Consider the following 20,797-nt stretch of genomic DNA (forward strand, 5'->3'; position numbering starts at 1 on the left):
AAAAGAATGCTGTATTTGTTTTTCATGTATCTCTCATGTATAAGTTAGAGAAGCAGAATTGTAGAGTAAAATACGCAATTGCTGATGATAGAGGGTAGAACATTTCCTGTGTTGTTTTTTCCATGCTGGCTATAAAGCTGTCCAGAAGGCATGTGATGAATACCAAGTCTCAAACATTCCTTTTTCTCCCTCCCCCTGTCTGTGTCTCTTTAGATCAAGGCTGAAGTTACAGAAGATGTATATACTTCAAGGAAAAAACAGCATCAGACTATGATGCATTATTTCTGTGCATTAAATAGTCTTCAGTACAAAAAGAAAATTGCTATGCTAGAACCCTTGCTAGGATACATGCAAGCTCAGGTAATTTCAGATTCTGAAAGCTGTAGGTCTGAAAGATGATGTGAAAAGTACTTAATGAAGGTTGATGTACTGAAATCCATTGCAAGACCTCTTTTGCAATCCAAGGAAGCAAATGGAGAAAAAGACATACCCCATTCTCATCCCTGTAGCTGTCATAGCTGCTGCTGTGAACACTGTCATTAGCTAGCACTAGTCATTTCCCACTCAGTATATGAATCTCAGCATGACATGCCTTCACTCCCATCGGAGAATCCTTTAGGAAAGTCTGGGTGACAAATATAAAGGTCCAATCCTACCCAAAACCCCAGATGGCTAAATTTACTGCACTGCCTAAATTTTCATTGCTAGGTACTTTTTTCCACTCAATCACTAATGGGAATAGCCGATTAAAACTTTCATGCATGCAAGTCCACATGGAGGTGTACCTTCTTAGAAAGTAGTGTGGAGACAGTTAAACTCTTTCCTGTGGCAGCTATTCTGAGATGAGATAGTCTCTACTGTTTCAAATCAAGGGTGTGGAAGAACTGGAATGCTAAAAATCATTCTGGCTTGGTTTTGTTTAATATAAATGAGTTCATGACTGGTTTATTTGAGGATTGGTGCAATAGAAAATACAATTATGAACAAGTTCTTTGGAGAGTCTTAATTTGTATTTTCACAAGTATGTCATCAGTATGGGTTTTTTTTTTTTAAAAGGAAAAAAGTCAAACTTTCCAGCATGTGGCACTGCCACAGTGTCCCGAGTAGAAATTAACTTCTACATACTGTTTGAAAGCTTTTCCGAGTCCAAGAAGAACTCTTGCTTCTTTTTGAAACTTTGCAGCTTGTATTTAAGAACTAAGCTCTGGATGTTTTCTGTAACAAAGTAGATAGTGCAACCTGTTGTTTAGGTGCAGGTTTTTGCTGAATCTAAGAATGGGAAGGGCAGGGCCATGTCCTGTGGCTTCCTGCTCTGAGATTTCATATGGCTAAACTCAATTTAGATGTGGCAGTTTTTCTGGACCAATATGGAGTACACTGTTTTTAAGATACATACTGTCAGTTCCCCTTGGCAGTGTCCACAGTTAGAGGATGGTCCCAGACAAGTCCTCACAGGTTTCCCCTCTCCTGTGCCCCGCAAATAACCCCACCCATAACACAACAGTTAGCAGACTGGTGGGCTTGAAAAAGTATAGAGACACCTTGGGACCACTGGAAGATCAAAACTTGTTCCTTTTCCAGGGCAGTTTCTGCATATTTCTGTGTTTCCTCCAGGTGACTCTGTATACATCCTCTTGACACAATGAAATCCCACTGCAATGTCAGCATCAACCTTCACTTGCAAACAAAACTGTGTATTCTGCTCCTTTTATTGAGAGGTTTCAGTGAGAATGAAGAATGAAAACAGATTTCTCCGAGAAACTTTAACCTCCTGTGGTTTCATCTGTTAATTGTTTATGTAGTTTTATTAATGACTAAATTCTCCCTTTTCCTCCTCTTTTTTTAAAGATAAGTTTTTTTAAAATGGGTTCAGAAAATCTTACTGAGCAATTGGAAGAATTTTTGACCAATATTGGCACAAGTGTACAGAAGTAAGTTTTTTTTGTTGAATTTTGAACTGTTATCAAGACAATTATTTTTTCTGTTTCTGCTTATTAATAAATTATCTTTGTTAATAACAGATTATTTACTTTAGTGTTCGCAGGGAAATGGAGTGTGAAGTAGAAAACATGCAACAAACTATAGAGGACTTGGAAGTAGCTAGTGATCCACTGTATTTGCCTGATCCTGATCCTACGAAATTTCCTGTTCATAGAAATCTAACACGGAAGGCTGGCTATCTCAATGCAAGAAAGTAAGACTAACTTGTTACTTAAAAATTCCAGAATATTTAATTTTGGGAAAGGAAAGCTAAAAAAGTATGTAATATTTTTTTGAAGTTAGCTATCCTGATTTTACATACTTAGTTGTGTAAGTCACATAGGAGCTATTCTGTTTCTTTCTTTGGACTCCACTTAATTAGTATTAATTTCACCATTAGACTGAAATTGTGTCATGCAGGTGCAAGGCATAGTTATCGTGATTTTAGTCTAACTTTGCCTGAATTTTCACATCAAAAAGAAAAAGTTTATCAGAGTGTAATTTCACTGGATTTTAATTGGAAAACAACAAGATTGCAGCTATCGGGATTGTTCTATAAGTATCTGTTAAAGCTTTGGGATTCAGGTTGCTAATAAAATATGACGACCTTGAGATACACAAGCAAAACGTTCTCTCTTAACTGAAATACACTTTGAATGGCTGCCTCAGCTTCATGAGGTAGTCTTTTGTCCACTGGAGGGAGCTGTTACTCTATTTACTAAAGTCTAGCCGTTGATATTTATAGTTACATAAAATAAATCGTTAACACTCGGATTTTTTCGGTAATTTATATAATAAGCTCCAAACAGTTTTTAAAAAAATGTGGATTACTTTTACAACAACAGTTAGAGTAAAATACTCACTGAATGAAGCATGAATTTCTGTAGTAGAACACAATTGCAGCACTTAATATTGAAGAAAGTATCTGAATAAAAAGGGAGGCTGAACTGCAAGTGTTATTGATTTTTAGTTTCAGATTGTTCCTCTTCTGTTATTCTGAGAAAAACTAAAAAATACCCAAACCAAACCAAACCAAAAAAACCCCAAACAAACAAAAAAACCCCAAACAAACAGACAAAAAAGGAACATGCTGTAAGCAAAATTTTGGAAGTCTTGTTAAATGGTACAAAGTACTAGGAGAATTGAGGTATCTTACATGACTAAGCTACTTCTTAACACAAAGCTCTTCAAAACTTAGTCTTAACAATGTCAGTGCAGAGTTCAGAGGTATTATCGATTATGTTGATAATGCATATAATTTGAATATGCCTGTTGTATAAAGCAATACCGTAAAAGCTGATCATCAAAACTGAAGTACTTAACGCTTTTTTATTCTAAATTGTTTCACATAATTTAATAAAGAAATTATTATTTTATGTAGTCTTTGCCCAGCAATAGGTTTAGCATGAAAAAAACAACAGATGGAAAGAGACTAATTTAGCTGTAAAGCTAACCTAAAACATTAAATGGGGAAAAGGTTTTCTTAACTGCCTAGATGGTTTGTTCCAAGTGATTTTCAGCTCAGCTGAATTCCTAATCTACTAAATAAGAACCTCTTTTTATCTTTTAGTAAGACAGGGCTGGTATCTTCTAGTTGGGAGAGACAGTTCTACTTCACTCAAGGTGGAAATCTGATGAGCCAGGCAAGAGGTGATGTAGCTGGGGGACTTGTCATGGATATAGACAATTGTTCTGTAATGGCTGTGGACTGTGAAGACAGACGGTACTGTTTTCAGATAACATCTTTTGATGGCAAAAAGTAAGTATTCTTACGTTACTATTACCTGTAAGTAATACTGTACTCACTAATTAAGAGAAGGATGGTCTGCCTTTGGCCAGATTATGGCTTGATGGATTGGGGGGGTATTTAGAAGCAAAATCTGGGGTGTCTTTTTAACTTTGTAATGTCTGGGGTTTTGTTTATAAGCTCTATAAAGCAGATGAGCGGTATTTCAGAATAAAATTACCATAATCAGTTTACAATTGTGTATTATTGCATTTTGTGAATGCTTAAGTATTACATAGGCACAATTAGAATTTTTTTTCCACTTCTGTTTTAAATTGAAATGAAAATATAGGCTTTTATTTTTTTTCCCCACCCCAATTAAACGTTGACTGCACTTGGCATGTACATAGAATCTTCAGCCTTTCTTAATTTGTTGTGCAGTGTACAAACATGGAGTTTCCTGTCTGAATGTATTTGTGAGGCATTTTAAATAGACAAAATTGTCTTTTACATTCTCCTCTTTCAGGTCTTCAATCTTACAGGCAGAGAGTAAAAAAGATTATGAAGAGGTAAGCTTATAGGAGGTTCTCATGGAGTCCAATAATCTTCTGTTGCACAGAAATAATATGTTCATAACAATAGTTGGAATGCTCATTTTATGTTCTCTAGGTGGGAAGCAGTGAACTTTTAACTCATTCTGTCCATAATGACAGGTTTCAGGAAGTCTGACAAAATATTACTGTGTTTAAATCCTAGAGAAAAAAAATGTAGTTATGATTGCCACTAAGACCTTTTCAGTATTATGGAAGAAAGAAAGGGAAAAAGAAACAAAAAAAAGCCCACAGCAAAATAACTGGCAGTAATGGAATTGTGACAAATGCTGCTTCTCCTTCTTCCTGTTCATGCTTTCTTAACCATCTTCTTTTTACCTGCTTGTCAGGAATGGAAAATAAAGGAAGTCTTAGGTTAGGACACAGATAATGATACAGGCAGTTGAGAAATGAGGAAAAACTGTTTTTCTGGCCCTGGTGGATGATGGGAAACATGTTTCTATTTCATGAACAAGTTGAATCAAGAAATGTGAAATAGTTTGGTTTTGGACTGCTTTCAAAGCTGCTAGTGATCACTATTTCCAAAAAGCTGCTAAATCTGGTGGTGCAGATTTACTTGCGGTGGATGAATACCAGCTGAGAAACGTCAGTATTCAAATACTAGGTCAGCAACCTTATATGTTGTAGTAAATATTGATGGGGAAAGGAAATGGAAAAAAATCCCCACCCAACCAGCAGGGATATCTTTTCCCTACTTTTTTTAGCCTTCTCTAGAGGTGAAAATAAGTTTCTCTAGACTTTTTGCAAATAATAGCCTAATGTTATAGGCTTGTACGTGTCTAACAAAGAAGGTTCTAGTTATTAGAAATTATGTTTTATTTCAACAGCTTTTTACTGCTTTCCAAAGTCTTGCACAGAAGGGCCAAACTCATAGATTCATTACATTCATAGTCTATGAATACAGATTTGTCCAGAAACAAGGGAACAAATGTAGTAAGTGACATAAAGTATTTGTTAATTAAAAAGGTATGTCTGTTTGTATTGTTATTCAATATAGACTTTTCAGTAAGGGGCAGGATGGGAAAGACAATGTTTTAAAAGCACTGTTGATTTAAGATACGTTTGAGCAAGCAGCTGGATAAGGAAATACGGAAAATAGGGTACTTTCAGCCTGCATTCAAATTCCTCTGACAACCCTAAAAGCAAGCTGGGGTTCAGTGGAGCAGCACAGGTAGAATGCATATAATCCACTTGCTTTTCAGTTTCTCTCTGAAGGAGAAAACTAAGAAGCAAGAGCAGATGGTTTTCCATAGCACAGGGAGAAAGTAGATTCTAGCTTACAGATTGCAAGAAATGGGCAAATTCCACAAAATACAGATGGAATCTTCATTATGTCTTGAGGAAACAATGTCTTCTGCAGTCACCGAATAATGGGGTACAGAGAATACTGATTTTTTTTTTTTTTTTAATTCCTTAGAGTCATGATTTAAGCTTGCTTTAGTTTTGATCTTTAGTGTGACTAAAACAATTTTTTCAAGTAAAATCTGATATTGTAAGGTGCAGTATGCAGATAGTAGTGAATTTAGTGACAAGCTGGGTGCGCTCTCTGAAGTTACAAAGGAAGTGGAAAAAGTGCTGAAACTAGCCAACTCAGGTATTTAATCAAGTTCATCAAAAAACGGTGAAAAACTAAAATTTTTTTTTCTTTCTTTTCCTCTCTCTCTTTTTCAGTGGATATGCACCATAAACAACATATCTAAACAGATATATTTAAGTGAAAACCCTGAGGTAACTTTACTAAAATTTATATCAGTAATGTGTTAAGATGTAGATATGCACAAGATTAAGAAGATATCTAATTGGATAGCACAGAATTAAGCTGAGTACTTCCTACATGTCTAACTATAAGCTTTTCGTGGTATGGAAGCATACAGTTCATTCTCTCCTTCATCTAAATGCTTATATAGAAAGCATTAAAAATAAATGAATTTTATGTTTGGTATAACATTTTGAAATCTTCAAGATCCTGTATTTGTATTTTGTATATGATACTTTGTTACAAGTTAATATGACAAATACTCGAGATGGATCCATTTAATTTCTACTAGAGGGAACTGACAATCTTATGAATATGAATCTTACGAGCATAGCAATTTTGTAGGAAAAACATTTTCACTTCATGAAAGAGTTATTTGCCTTTTGAACAGTTATAAAATGTTTATTTGTTTCTTATAGAGAATTTGGGTAAGGTAATGTCATTTATATGGTTAACATTTATATTTATATAGTAAATTTGTATTGATACAAACTTACATAGTGATTTTTACTTGCTAAATTAGGGGAATTGGCCCAACAAAATCTGTTGTTTTATAACAGAGCATTTATCTCTATATAAAGTGTGTTGAAAGTGAAATTGTACTCCTTGGTGTCCCTGCTGAGGTCTGAAGCAGGTTATTCAAAAGGAAACTCTCCAGTGATCATATACCAGAGATGAGAACTGTAGATGCAGCAGTCAACAGGCAGCTAGTTGAATAATACAGGAATCCATCATTCACCTACATAACACAAGGCTCTTGCCAAATGAGCTGGAAGATCAAGGTGAAATGGAAAGTGTGTCATGCCAGTTTTTTGTTTAGGAACTTAATACAACTTTGTAGATAATATAAGTACCTGGTTGACTGTCTTAACTATACAGGTGAGAAACAAAACAGTTTTAGTGGGGAGCTCAGTTACCTAAAGCACATGTTCTGATGAATATACAGCTGAGGTTCTGGTTAGTCCTGGCATAAACAGGTGCAGCTCCCTTACCTCAGTGAAGGTGTGTGCATTTACACCTCAATGTTAGTGCCTTCTCCTCACTTGCCAATGGCTTTATAGTCATTCTCATTTTCTGAGTCATACACTCGCACTAAATGTTGCTGCTTCATTGTTTGTCTCCTGCACCTTCTCTCTCCAAAAATCCTCTTTCCTCAAGGACTTTGCTATTGGCTTTACCCCATGAAGTGAAGCCATCAGCATTAATACTGATACTTCAGAATTAGTGATTTCAATGAAAGATTAAAATGGAATTCCTCAATGGTAAATGGTCCATTATTTACTGAAATAACACTGTTACATAGTCCTTACTTGATCGTTGTTCATGTCTTGGTTTTTCAGAAAAATTTAAGTGTTCCCAAATTTCAAGTGCAGAGTTTTGAATCTTCATGTTTTTCAGTTAGTAGTTGAGGACTGCATTTCTCAAATGACATTTTTCTTTTTCTTCCTGGCTACATTCACTTATTTTGTCAGACTTGTCATTGGGACTTTTCTCTATTGCTGGCTTTTATTAACATTTGCAGTATTATAAAACAAGTGTATTCATTTAAATTTAGAAAGTGAACAGCAGGAAATGTGTTGCAAGTTAGAAGAAAATACAACTATGTTGGTGAAAATTTAGGAATGGAAGATTCTCACAAAAGGTTGAGCTTATAACTTCTGTCAATTGCATATAAATAAAAATAAAATCTTAAAGCTTATTTTGAGGAAGATGTTTTCAGTTATTTTTTCCCATCTCTCTATTGCAGGAAATTGCTGCCCGTGTAAATCAGACAGCTCTGGAGGCTGTTACTCCATCTCCTTCCTTTCAGCAGAGGCATGAGAGTATGCGGCCAACTATGTAAGTTAATGAACTATAGGTCATTTGAAGAGCACATCTATAAAGAGGATCCTGGATAAAGTTCCAGGGGAAAAAAAAAAACAAAACAAACAAACAAAAAAACCCCCCAAAAAACCCCAACCCAATGAAACCTTCTATGTTCAGAATGAAATCTTTGATAGGCTAGAGGAAAGTTTCTTGGAATCACCTTTTTAGCATTGTTTAGAATCCACTGTTACAAGTAATCTGGATTTCCAGCTGAGTAGACAGTTTGTTGGTTCCATCATATGTCTGGTTTGTTGTAGTAATGCATAATGAGATTTTTTTTTTTAATGTGTCCAACTCCTGGAAGCAGACCTCAGATTGTTTTAACATTGACATATAATCACATATGAAATATAGTACAGTCTGATGCAATTATTAATGCAAGTAGTAACTTTAACTTACTTAAATTTGACTCGGAATGCAGACTCCATTTTTGTTTACTATACCCTGATCTTCTTGAGGTTTTTAGTTTTTGTTTTGGTTTACATCCAAGTTTTGGAATATTGTATTGGTCTCCCATATGGTTTAATTTATTATCAACCAACCTGAAACTAAGATATCTTCACTTTGGTTTTTTGTTTTGTTTTAGGCAATCTCGTCCTCCTGCAGCTCGTACTAGCAGCACAGGGTCATTGGGATCTGAATCAGCAGCTTTATCAGCGCTTTCCTTGGATTCACTTGTTGCCCCTGACACTCCTATACAATTTGACATCATCTCTCCAGTTAGTGAAGATCTGCCTGGTCAAGCAAAATCTTCAGGGCAATCGGGCAGGTAGGAAATGTAGAGAGAAGGAAAAAAATTCCTAAAGTTAACGTTACTAATTTTAAAACAAACAAACTAACTAACTAACAAACAAGAAAACCATGTTTAGGCTGCAGCTCCAAAACACAGATTGCCTTTACCCTGACTCATGTCACAAAATTTGCAGTGGCCAGCGAAGCAAAACAATTTTTTAAATTGTTAAATTTAAATTTGTAAAAAATTGGCTTAATTACATGCACTAGATTCAAGGTGTAGTTTTTTATTTAGCAGTAGCTTTTCTTGCTTTAACAGCTAATGCTTTTATTTATTGATTTATTTTAATCTTTTGGTTTCACAAAGTATTTTCCTTTCCTATTGCTTGCTCACCCAGCAGCTTGGGTTATTTCCTCTTGGAAACTCAAGAGAAATTTGGTAGCCCTGCCTCCAGGTGATGATGGCATACGATGACATTCTTCTTAACCTGAAAGGTGAGTGAAAATGATCTAGGCTTCTAGAGTAATCTAGAATACAGACAAGTTAAAATTGTCTAAAGCTTTAGACTTTTCCCAAAATATAAAACCTTTTTCTCCTACTTGTTTTTTTGTAAACTTCCCACTCAAAAATAATAATAGAAACCTGTAAATCTGCACTGCATTTCTGGAACTATATGTACAGAATTCAGACATTAAGAAAATATATTTGCAGATCCAGCTGCTCTTAACAACAACAAAGCAAGCTAAAAAGCTGACAACTAATTTACGTGACTCTAGTCACAATAATGTGTTGTAACCCCCTGCCCTCTAGAAAAATACTTGAATTTTCCGTTGCACCTCACAGATACATAAGATTTAAAATTATATATATTCAACTCTTTTTTTTCTTTTTCATGACAGTTTTCTTTTTGTTGTTTGGTATAGCAGGATAATCAATTGACTAGCTATATCCTTAAGAATACATTGATTTAAAGTAGACTTGAGCTGTATTCCAGGAAGTGGAAAGGTTAATACTTCAGCTAAATTCATGTCATCAGTTATAATTCCGTTCTAGAAAGTCATATTTTTCATAGTAGAAATTATATAGAGTTGTGTTCAGTATTTCAGTTAACCATCACTGTCAGTAAAGAACCACAGTGTTTGTACAGATAGGCAACATGCAACTTTAGAAGTATTAATTAATTTAAAAAAAAAAAAGACTTAGTTTCTGATGCTGATGACATATGTTTAAATTTTCCTTTTGCCTTTTGAGAGATCCTGTGAGATCTTGCATCTACTGTTCCACTCTAATCTCAAATGACAAGAAAAGTCTGAGCAATAAAAGATGCTAATAAAAAGAATTTCCCTTTAGTATTTATTTACACAGGTCAACATTTAATGGGATGATTCTTGATTGAGTCCATGTTATATAAACATTGTAGCAATGCCATCTTGACTTCAGAGTTCAATCTAGAACAATTTTATTACTTTAAACTAGACATTGCTCAGTTAATAAGATTTCATTGATAAAACTGGCAGTTGGTATGACATGTAACTGAACAAGAGACTGACATTTTTTTCTCTTGGTTCTGAAATTTCCTTTTAGAACACTAGCTATTGAAAGGTGACACCTTCATTACTCCCCTATAAAACCTAATTTGAAGTTATTGAACCCTTGACAATTGTTTTTCAGCTACCAGTTAACCAAAGAAGAAAGGGGTTTTTCCTCTTCAGAAGTTTTAAATAAAATTTCCCCATTTCCCATACTCTTTTCAGCATTGCTTTACTGCTTTTGAAAAATGTAGACTTGGAAGCCTAGAGTATTTTCACTTTTCATTGTAACCGATAGCAATTCTGTCTTTGAGAGCCAGAAATAGCCACGTTTCTCTTGACCCTCTAGGAGTAAAACTCCCGTGATGTTTTCAGAAAGCTGCATTTGAAACAAAACCAGTGACTTCTCTTCAGTAAGTAATTCAACAACTTGAGACAGTTATGAGAAGTGTGGTGCTCCTATGGAGTTCTGAAAGAACTAGCTTTTGGTTGTACTTCCTGAAGCTGTTCTGTGAAATTTCATCCCCTGAAACTGTACCTTTTCAAATATTAACAAGGTTTTGACTTCGGCTTAATTCAGATATAAAAAAAACCCATGTGAGCAAAACTCTCTATGGCAGCAATAGGACAATAATATCTGGTATTTTTCCCATAATTTGAGCCCTCGAATATAGCAATTTATGTCTATTTATGTCCTGATTAAATTGCTTATCCTTACGATTTATCATACATTATTCCTCCAGATTGCACGTCTGTGAAATCATTGCATGTTCTTATTTGATGCAGCATGAGACTACTACATTATTCATTAGTGGTTCTTGTAATCTGACTCCTGGTTTAATGTTTTCATTTTTTAATAGACGCACAAATCCTTTTGGTGAATCTGGAGGCTCAAAATCTGAAACAGAAGGTAAAACAAAAATTTTATTTCAATGCAAAATAAAAAATATAATTTGAAAATTATTTTTCTATTTTCATCTGTAGCTTCTCCTTCTAATTTAACACCTGTTTTGGAATGCTTAGTTACATTAGCAATGTGTTAGACAAGTTGAGTTAAATCAGGCTACTTTCTGAAAGTCTGTTTTAAAAATAATTCATTGCATCTTTTGTATTCATTAAACCAGATGAAAAGATGTGTGAATTGCTGTTTAGTAATTGTACCTCTAATTCCTAAGTGTGAGCAATCTCTTTCCAAGCTAGTAGAAGTTTGGAGTTTTCCTGACTGCAGTCCATCTTTGGTGTTGAATGGAAGACCCAAAGGGAGTTCACTTTTTTCAATACTTTTCTTTGTCTTAGATTCAATTCTTCATCAGTTATTTATTGTAAGATTTCTTGGCTCTATGGAGGTGAAGTCTGATGAAAGTCCAGATGTTGTTTATGAAACGATGCGTCAAATACTAGCAGCTCGTGCCATCCATAACGTTTTCAGGATGACAGAATCACATTTAGTAGTGACTTGTGACTGTTTAAAGTAAGTTGTTCGCTTCCTGACTTGTACTGATGTTTATTTACAGAATGATCTTCTTTCACTTTGGTAATATTTACTTTCTGGTTTGTTTTTAAAAACACATTTTTAGGTTAATTGATCCACAGACACAAGTTACAAGACTACGAGTAAGTAACTTTACATTTTAAGATAAATACCCAACAATGTAATTCTACTTTAATTCTACTAGATGTTAGCAAAAATCACTGACAGCATGAGACTTCCAGAAAAATTTCCACTGAAATTAGGAGACTAATGCACACATTTAAAAATAGACAGAAAAACACTAGCAAATCAGATTTAAGGGAAGTGATTTCAGTAGGTCAAAGAGGCTTTTGAAACTTTCTCTCCCCTGATTTGACAGGGTAAAATCTTGGGAAAACAGAGTATTTTATTTTAACAATGTGTTGAATTATAAACATTTATGTTGTTAGTAGAGAGGTAACAATAAGGTTGGAGTCTAATTAGTTCTGAAGTCCAAAAGGGTTTGCTTGGTGTTTGGGGTGTTTTTGTTTTGGTTTGTTTTTTTGTTTTTTAATTCATAATTGGTTTTTAATGCACAATTGCATTGAGTGTGTTGCACAGTTTCTGGGTTTGGGTGTTTTTTCCTAATTCTTTATAAAAAATGCACTTGAAAGAAATAAGTGGAATTCTTCTTAGGATATCAAATAAGGCCATCTTAATTTTTCAGTCTTTATTTTTCACATTTCAAAACTGTTCCTCCCTCCCCCTCTTTTTCTTTATGCACAATTTATGGTCTGTCATTTAATTTCTTTGGGTCTTCTTTTAAAAAATTCCAGTTTTAGGGGAACTCTGAATTACTTTCATTTCCTTAAAAGGAAATCCTAAGCATGTGAAAATATCTTGATATTTCAAGTAGAGCTTTTTTTCTTTACCTTTGTGGCATTAAGTTCAAACCTGCTGCAAAGGTGTAAGCTTTTACAGGCAAGATCTATCAACTGAGCTCATGTCCTGTATTCTAAATGTGTACATTTCAGGTTAGGAAAAACTCATCCTATCAGATTATAACAGCTGTAGTAGGGGATTTCAGAATTTAAAAGCTTACATTTAAAAAGATACATTTGAAATTTCTAAGTCCACCCTCTTTTAGGAATAAGAATGCAAAATAGTTTTATTGTAACAAAATAATGAGGATATGTAGTTTGTTCATTTGGGGTTGGGTTTTTTCTTTTTTTTTTTCTTACTTAGATAATTCAGGAGATCTGAACTAATTGTACTAAAGGCTTTGGAGTAGTGCCTTCACCTGGCACCAAATATTGAAATCTTAGTCACAAATGTAATTTTTACGAATTATGTCTCTTTAAAGAAAATAAAAAAGAAAAGGAGTATATTCACATGTAGAAAGATGACTGCATTGCATTGCAAATGTGGTCCCCTTTTCTTACATGGAATGTGTTTTTTTAGAAGTTTTCCTATCTTTTGAATAATTTAGTCCTTGTCTTCTAACCTACTGTTTGTATTGCATATTTACATGTTTGGTCAGGTCGTAACTTCTGATGTGCTTGTGCATTTATGATATTGAAGTAATTAATGTGCAGTATATTGAAACCTCATATAGAAAATATTTGGAACCAGTTTTAATATCTCCATATTTGATCCTTTTGGCAGTTTCCTTTGCCCAATGTAGTCTTGTATGCTACGCACCAGGAGAATAAGCGCCTTTTTGGATTTGTGCTTAGAACTTCAGGAGGGAGAGTTGAGAGCCGCCAAACTTCCGTCTGCTATATATTTGAATCAAATAACGAAGGGGAAAAGGTATTGGTGGTGGTTATACTTGTATCAGTTTTGAGCCTGATGGGGATTCTAAGACATTAGATCCATTCAAGCTGTCTTAAGGGATTTCTGTGGGAGAGTATTTTGTTTATGTACCAAAAAACAGTTAAACCTGACAGTCTTAAGTACCTGCAAGTGCTTTAATATGCTATTATATCTAATTTGGGAATCTGGCTTAATTTTAAAGGCATTTTTATTAGAGTCTTTTTTTATTATTTCCAATCTGTTTTGTGTTTAGATTTGTGACTCTGTTGGACTGGCAAAACAGATAGCTTTTCATGCAGAACTGGTAAGAATCTTTTGGGGGCAAGGGATACTTGTAAATGGAAGGGAGAGAGTATATTTAATATGTGCAATAGAATGTATTCTACAAGATGCTTACAGGTGCAGTAATGCTGTTGTGGTGTATTTTAAGGAAGGGATTTGTCTTCTAGAATTTAAACCCAAGATATAAAGACTGACCAATGTCTACTGTGGAACAATATTCAAGATGATAGGATTCAGGTTGCTACCTTTAACAAACATACCAGTCCTTTAGAAGAAGAATAATCAAAACCGTGGTATAACAGTTTTGAGCAAACTCCTATAAATCAGTAGTGTATCAAACATCTCAGGCTGTTGTTACTTACTTTATTTATATTTTTGCCCTTTAGGATCGAAAAGCATCAGAAAAGCAGAAAGAAATAGATAGAGTCAAAGAGAAACAACAAAAAGAGCTGAATAAACAAAAACAAATTGAAAAGGTACATTTCATCATTATTTCCTAATATTCTTTTTTTTTTTCTACTTACTTTCTTTTGCAGTTTTGTACTCCAAGCTCCACTATCATATTCTTTAGTACAAGTTCATAGAACATTATGGAGTTAATTAATAGGACTATTTCCTGTGCAGATTTTGTATAATTTTCTATAGTTGTTTTTTAAAAGAGCTCTTCTGAGGAGATAAACCACAAAATGTCTTTATAGGAATATTTAAGAGCAGTGCTTGAAGGAATACCTTTTACAGGCCCAAAATAATTTCATTTGCTGACGAGGGTTCAGTTACACAGTGAGGAAGGGGCTATAGACAAAGATACTTGTTCTGACTGGCTGCATTTTGTGGGCTATAAGTACAGATGCATTAATGTGTTAGCTGTTCTAATAATGCCAACTAATGAAATGTACATGTTTTGGTTTCCTGTTCAGTCTTTTAATTCCCTCTGTACAGAAAGCTGTCCATTGATAGTATTAAAAGATAGTTTAGAAATCACAATAATAGTATCCTGTTGCAACTGTAGATGGCTTTAAAGTTAACACACTTTTTCTGATTCCGCCCCCCCCCCCCTTCTCAAATTAGGACTTAGAGGAGCAAAGCCGGTTGATAGCTGCTTCCAGCAGATCGAACCAGAGCAGCGGAGAAGGACAATTTGTAGTGCTTAGCAGTAGTCAGTCGGAAGACAGTGATTTAGGAGAAGATGGAAAGAAGAAGAGAGAATCTGAAGCCTAAGGTTGCCTACTTTATTAAAATTGGAATCATGGGTATATCTGGTGAAATGGCACAAATTCTACAAGAAGTGAAATGTAGGTGGAGGGTCTGTTGTATTATATAAAAATACTTCACAATATGTAGACCCTCTTATGCCTTGGTTTTTCTTTCTCAGTTAAGTGATTTCCATTTTCATGTCAGTATAATTTCTCATCTGTCTGCCAGATGAAGCATGGTGATGCTACCATGTTTATTACAAAATTATGTTTTCTCAAGGCTTCTCTGCAGTATGGAAAAAACTGTGGGGTTTTTTTTCCCCACTTACCTCTCCGTGCAATTGACTGCTCTTGAAGCAAAACTTAAACTCTCATTGGACTTCAGCAGTACACTGAAATTTTTTCTTTACACTGCAGTATGGAGAACACCTTGCTGGAAACAAAAGTGGATGTCCAAATAAGACAGTGCTAAGCTTTATCTAATTTGTTGCACATAACTGTTCTTAGATTTAGAAAGAAAAATCCTTATTAACATTAGTGAGATGTGCAGTAGTTCTAGATAGAAAGATCTTACTTTTTATTTCATATTGCACTGTATGATACTGTCTTGATTTTTTTGGTGAATATAATGCTGAAAGACTTCTTTGACAGTATTTTTTTTCTCCTGTTGAGATCTAGGTAAGAGCTGATGAGACGCAGTTGCACTTTGCTGAGGAATGTATAAAGCATTCCTTATCAAATGATAAGAATAATGTATATATTCTTGTAGCACAAGTGCCATGTTCTTGTTTTTTTCCCAGTACATACAATTAAAAGCTGTAAGCCTTTGAGTTCACTTATAAAACATGCTTAGAGTTGCAGGAACATCTTGAAGTCTATCATTTGAAAAATCTTCTGAATATGTAAATGCCTTGCCACCAGTACACTACATTTACTGAAAACGAGTTGAGGCTCTTTAAGTCTCTTTATGGAAATTGATTTTGCAAACAGAATTTACTAGCTCTGAAGTAAAAGGCTATGCTAATCTACATCCTACATTCAATCCCATAAAGCATTTTTCAAAGCAGTGTCTGTTTACAGCTTGTAATCTGAACTCCGTGTTCCATACACTGTGTAATATTTATTTTGTATAGTACTAAATGTGCATTCACCTTTTGATCCAGAAGAGAAAACTTGTTTGAAGATAAATATTTATTTTTGCACTAATTACTATAAATACTAAAATCCAGTGGAACAGAACTCTCTAATAGTGGCATGAAAGTAACAGGAAATGTAGAAAGAGAAGAATATAATTATACAGTTAGGAGTGTTTTACAGTTCATTGCAGGGCATTTCCTGTGTTCAGGAATGGAAGCAATTTCCAGAGTATCTCCCTGTCAGCTGATGATAGCCCAGTCCTTCATAGCTGGAGTTGCTCAGTGCTGATGAAGTAAGTGAGGAATCTCAGGACCTCTCTGCTAGATGGCTGTAGGTGCATGGAGGCATCAGTATCGTTAGCTCTCCTCATGCACTGGAGTGGCCCGGTGTTGGCTAAAGGCAGCACTCTCCTCCTGCCCTTTGTGCCGGAGATGCGAATTTCCATGCAGAAGTTCACTGCATCTGGCTCCTGTCACAGGAGAGAAGGGGGAGCAGTGCCTGCCCTTGCGGTGCCTGGGCAGGACTAACAGAGTCTGCTGCACTGGGGCTGCTACGGCAGCAGGAGCTAGAGCAGCTCTTGGAGCAGAAGTTACTGACACCACAGCCTAGGGAAGGGCTTGAGCAGCCTCAGAAGGGGTCACTTTACCCCTGCCTGAAAAGAGGAGGTGGAGGGGGAGGCAGAGCAGCAGAGACCCTCCAGGTTCTCTTCCCGATTTAGTTAGCAACTCCTGTTCCAGTACATATTCATCCCCAGAGTAGCCAGCCAGTCACTTGCAGAAATACCTGCTTTTGCTGTTGCCCAGTCAGGCCAAATGGCATTGCCCTGTGGCCAAATTTGGCTAGCACACTGTCAGGTGGACCACACAAATCCGAGGCTTTTTTCTAAAGAGGAGTGGCATTTTTATTTCATATACAGTCTTCTATTCTCAGCTCTCAAGAGGCTGTTTTTATTCTTGACAACAAAAATGGACAGAGGCAGCAAATCCCTTTTTTTCCCTTTTTGTGCCTAAATCTAGGCATATAGATAGTGCATGGCAGTCAGTTTGTCTCTGCAAATTGTTCCAGTTCATGTTTCTTTCTCTTTCATTTTTTTGGGGTTGTTTGTTTTTTTTTTACTTACTGATATTTCTGTTTTCTATCAAATAATATGACAACATAGCTCAAGGTTACTATGTCTTACTGCATCTTCCTCAAGTACATGCTGAATACGAAGTAGTTTTGAAACAGCACAGGAAGAATATGAAATCAGTGGTCTCCAGTTTCTAGAATCTAGTCCCTCAGCTTGTCAGAGTAGGATTGATTAACATGTTAACCAGTTTAGCTGCAATAGCCCTAGCTCCATACGGAAAACAGATAATAGATTAGCAATCTCATCAAAAAGCATTTCTCATGTGTAGCCTGTTTTGCATTAGCCTTACTGAAGAAACGTCAGAAAATTGAATTACTGTATTTTTTTCTTGAAACCTACCATTACTGTTTTAGACATAAATCTGCAAAAATGAGGATGAAAGCAGGAGAATAAAGTTGGCAGATGAATTTACTGTCATACAGGATTTTTCAGATTTAGGAATATGTGATTAGAATTATTCCATTTGATTTTCAGGCTTTCCATCTATGCCATTACATGTAGTTTTTATAGAACAGACAGCATAGGAGTGAAGTGCCTTTCATTTGTGTTGGGTGATTCTCATCTTAACCCTTAAAAAAGGGGGAAATGACTGAAAAGAGCGGTTAAAAGAAAACAGATTGATATGCATGAATGAAAAGGGGGGGTGTGCTTATTTAGGAGATTTTCACTGGTGTAAAGTGAGCAAAAAGATATAAAAGCATTTGGGAGAGTGATGAAAGCTGCAAGAGCAAATGGCAGGTCAGAAGAGATGAGGAAGTTAAATGGTAATGGTGCAGTAAAGTAGCAGTGGGGTGAGAATTACTGAGTTTTGCTTAAGGGGAGGAGCACATGGCTTTGTAATTAGAACTACCTCAAGGCAAAAAACAGCTGCTGAGGTTTTATCCATGCCCTCCTCCCCAAAATAAAAAACTATTTGGTACCTTTTTTCCTGTGAGGTTTAGAACTACTTAATCGGAAAATATTTTTGTTCATTAAAAAGTATTAGAGTGCTTAGTATTTTCCTAGAGAGTATGACTTCTAATATAAACAGCTCATGTTCTCCTGGGAAGAACTGCAGTAGGATTTCACTGCCTGAGCATTTTATTATTGTAAGTAAATTACTGGTTGGTTTCCTCTCCTGTAATTTATTTCTCCTGTTTAATATTTCCTGTTGCCTTTTACTTACAGATTGATCTTTCAAGCACTTCCAGCTGAAGCTGTAGTTTGCTTCATGTGCATCTACTATTATTTCAGACACTCCTGAAAATATTCTTTCAAGTACATGATTTTAAAGTGACTTTGCATAGGTACTGAATCAGCAGTGTTGTTTAGGACTAACTTTTTATGTTGTTGAATGCAGCCTCATAGTTACTGCTACATTTTTTTCCCTTAGGTAAGGGGATATTAAGTTTATTACACTATGTAGATTTACACACTGCAGACCAAGCAAGTCTTTATGTATGTAATGGCGTGAATATCAAAATATATAAAGTGTGCTTATGGGTATGCATTTTATTGCATTATAGGTAATACCTAGCACTCCTCTATGGCCACTAATAGATTTCTCCAAGGTTAAATCAGAGGACAAGTTAAGAGTCATATACAACTTAGCCATATATAACTGGTTACGAGCAGGTAGTGTAAACTAATCTGCATTTGGTAGTCTATTACTTTCTTAATCTGTTTAGGTTTGAAATTGTATCAAGACAATTTACTATCTAACAGTAAAGTAACATTTAAGAGTTAAGGAGCCATTCCCCCTCTACAGTGCTATTGGATTTCATCTTTATATGGATGTAAACCCAGAGCTGAAAAGCCTGAAACAGCTGAAGCTATTTATGAAGGTAGAATTTATGTACGTTGATATAAAGAAGCAAATTTGACTATGCGTATGTTTAAGGTAAATTCTGATGAACTAGTTGCACAGAATTTAGGAGAAGCCAATGGAGAAAACTATGTTATGATATAGTCTCTTGTTATTTTGGAAATAATTCATGTAGAGAAAAAAAACCTGCCTCTGCTTAGTGAATTTAGTAGAGTCTAATAGCAAGAGCTAATATTTTATATTCTTTCTGTTGCTCTATTTTACAAAATTTCTTGCAAGTCAATTAGCCTCCAAGGCTTTTCTTTTTAACCAAGCAGTAAGTTGAGTTGTGGTTTTTTTTCCTGCCACAGTGGTATCCAGGTTGTCATGACAAGAGTAAGTCGGTGTGTCATTGTGAATGCACTTGTATTCCTAATGAAGTTTATATTGCAAGCCAAGGATTTTGTACAATCTTTCAGGTCATTTTTATAATAGAGTGAAGTGGTCAAATTCTTACAATGCTGTTCTGGATTGGTCTGGTTCTAGTGAAGTGTAAGTGATTTTTGCAATGTTTGAGACTGACTTACACATTTTTCCTGAATAGCTGTATTAAAAACCTCCAATGGCATACTTAACGTCAACGTTGATTGTCGTGTCTTAATCTTGGAAAACATGGATAGTAAACATATTATGCCAGTCAGCATTTTGTAGATTAAATAAAAGCTAAGTTATAGTAACTTTCTGGGTGGGATTTGTACTGTTGCAAAAACCTCCTGCATTTTTCATAATACTGACTTCCAGGAAGTACCATTATTGGTGATGGGATGCGTTCCCTTCCATTAAACAAAGTTTTAACATGCAGCTATCCCTCTGTTGTTGAAGTGTATCTCAATTTTCTTAATTTTAATTGTATTAGCTAGATAACCTCAGAGGAAGTTATTGTACTTGGGAACGCTGATATCTTATTTTTGCAACAATCAAAGACTGAACATTAGAAGAAGAAAATCCTTACTGTTGTAGCTGGCTCTTTATAGTGCACACGTTGTTGTAGCCACATGACAATGTGTAGCACTATTCAGAGCTGTGGTTGTGATAGTGATCAGAATTCACATGTACAGAGGCTATACCAGCACAACCATTAACGTGGGTACTGATACACATCTTCACGGGCTTCATTAGTTTATTATATGATAAACACCATGTAAAAAGCAATGGGTCATAACTACATTATGGTTAAATTTGTATTTTATAAGGTTTGTAGATTTTTCTGGGGAAAAGCAGACTTTTGAATTATGTAACTTCCATGATAAAGATGCATGTATAACTAGAAAAAAAATAAATCTATGCTTACCTGATAATGAAGGAATAAATACTACTAATGTCAAGTGTGTTGATGAACTTTTTTTGTTCTAAAATATGGACTGACATCTGCAGTATTTTTAGAAAGAATAGGCATGCTGTAGGTCTCTGTGTACTATGTAAGACTTCTAAGACAACTGTGACTGCTGACAGATAGTGCTCCAAAAGCTTAAGCTCCAACTCTTCAAAAATTGCAAGCATGCCTTTGGACAGCACTGTGAAAGGAAAACCTAGTTCTAGAGTGAGCAATCAAAGTATGTGGTGAATGAGACATACCAGTACCTGAGAATGAGATGCAGAACTAACATGTCTTTCAGAAATAGTGCCGCCTTGTTGAAACATCGGTATTTCACACTAGCTGCTGTGCTAAGCAGAGGTTTCTATAGCTGCTAATCGCATTTCACTGCTGAGAATGTGGGATTGCTTAATTGGGTGAAAAAAAATAAAT

The 20,797-nt window shown here is 35.3% G+C and overlaps 1 protein-coding gene across 1 annotated transcript in view; it reads left to right on the top strand.

The window, feature by feature from the left end:
- The window catches only part of APPL1 (adaptor protein, phosphotyrosine interacting with PH domain and leucine zipper 1), a 31,456-nt gene extending 11,825 nt beyond the window's left edge, over positions 1–19,631 (top strand). The window contains exons 8-22 of the mRNA XM_049826221.1: positions 214–360; positions 1,849–1,931; positions 2,036–2,194; positions 3,551–3,739; positions 4,233–4,275; positions 5,989–6,045; positions 7,821–7,912; positions 8,526–8,708; positions 11,062–11,111; positions 11,498–11,672; positions 11,779–11,815; positions 13,317–13,463; positions 13,720–13,770; positions 14,135–14,224; positions 14,817–19,631. Coding sequence (XP_049682178.1) covers positions 214–360; positions 1,849–1,931; positions 2,036–2,194; positions 3,551–3,739; positions 4,233–4,275; positions 5,989–6,045; positions 7,821–7,912; positions 8,526–8,708; positions 11,062–11,111; positions 11,498–11,672; positions 11,779–11,815; positions 13,317–13,463; positions 13,720–13,770; positions 14,135–14,224; positions 14,817–14,966 — 1,653 coding nt within the window. The 3' untranslated portion in view covers positions 14,967–19,631. The remainder of the gene's footprint in view (positions 1–213; positions 361–1,848; positions 1,932–2,035; positions 2,195–3,550; positions 3,740–4,232; positions 4,276–5,988; positions 6,046–7,820; positions 7,913–8,525; positions 8,709–11,061; positions 11,112–11,497; positions 11,673–11,778; positions 11,816–13,316; positions 13,464–13,719; positions 13,771–14,134; positions 14,225–14,816) is intronic.
- Positions 19,632–20,797: the final 1,166 nt, after the last annotated feature.

The sequence above is a fragment of the Accipiter gentilis genome, chromosome 23, assembly GCF_929443795.1.
Source record: "Accipiter gentilis chromosome 23, bAccGen1.1, whole genome shotgun sequence".
NCBI classification, from domain to species: domain Eukaryota; kingdom Metazoa; phylum Chordata; class Aves; order Accipitriformes; family Accipitridae; genus Astur; species Astur gentilis.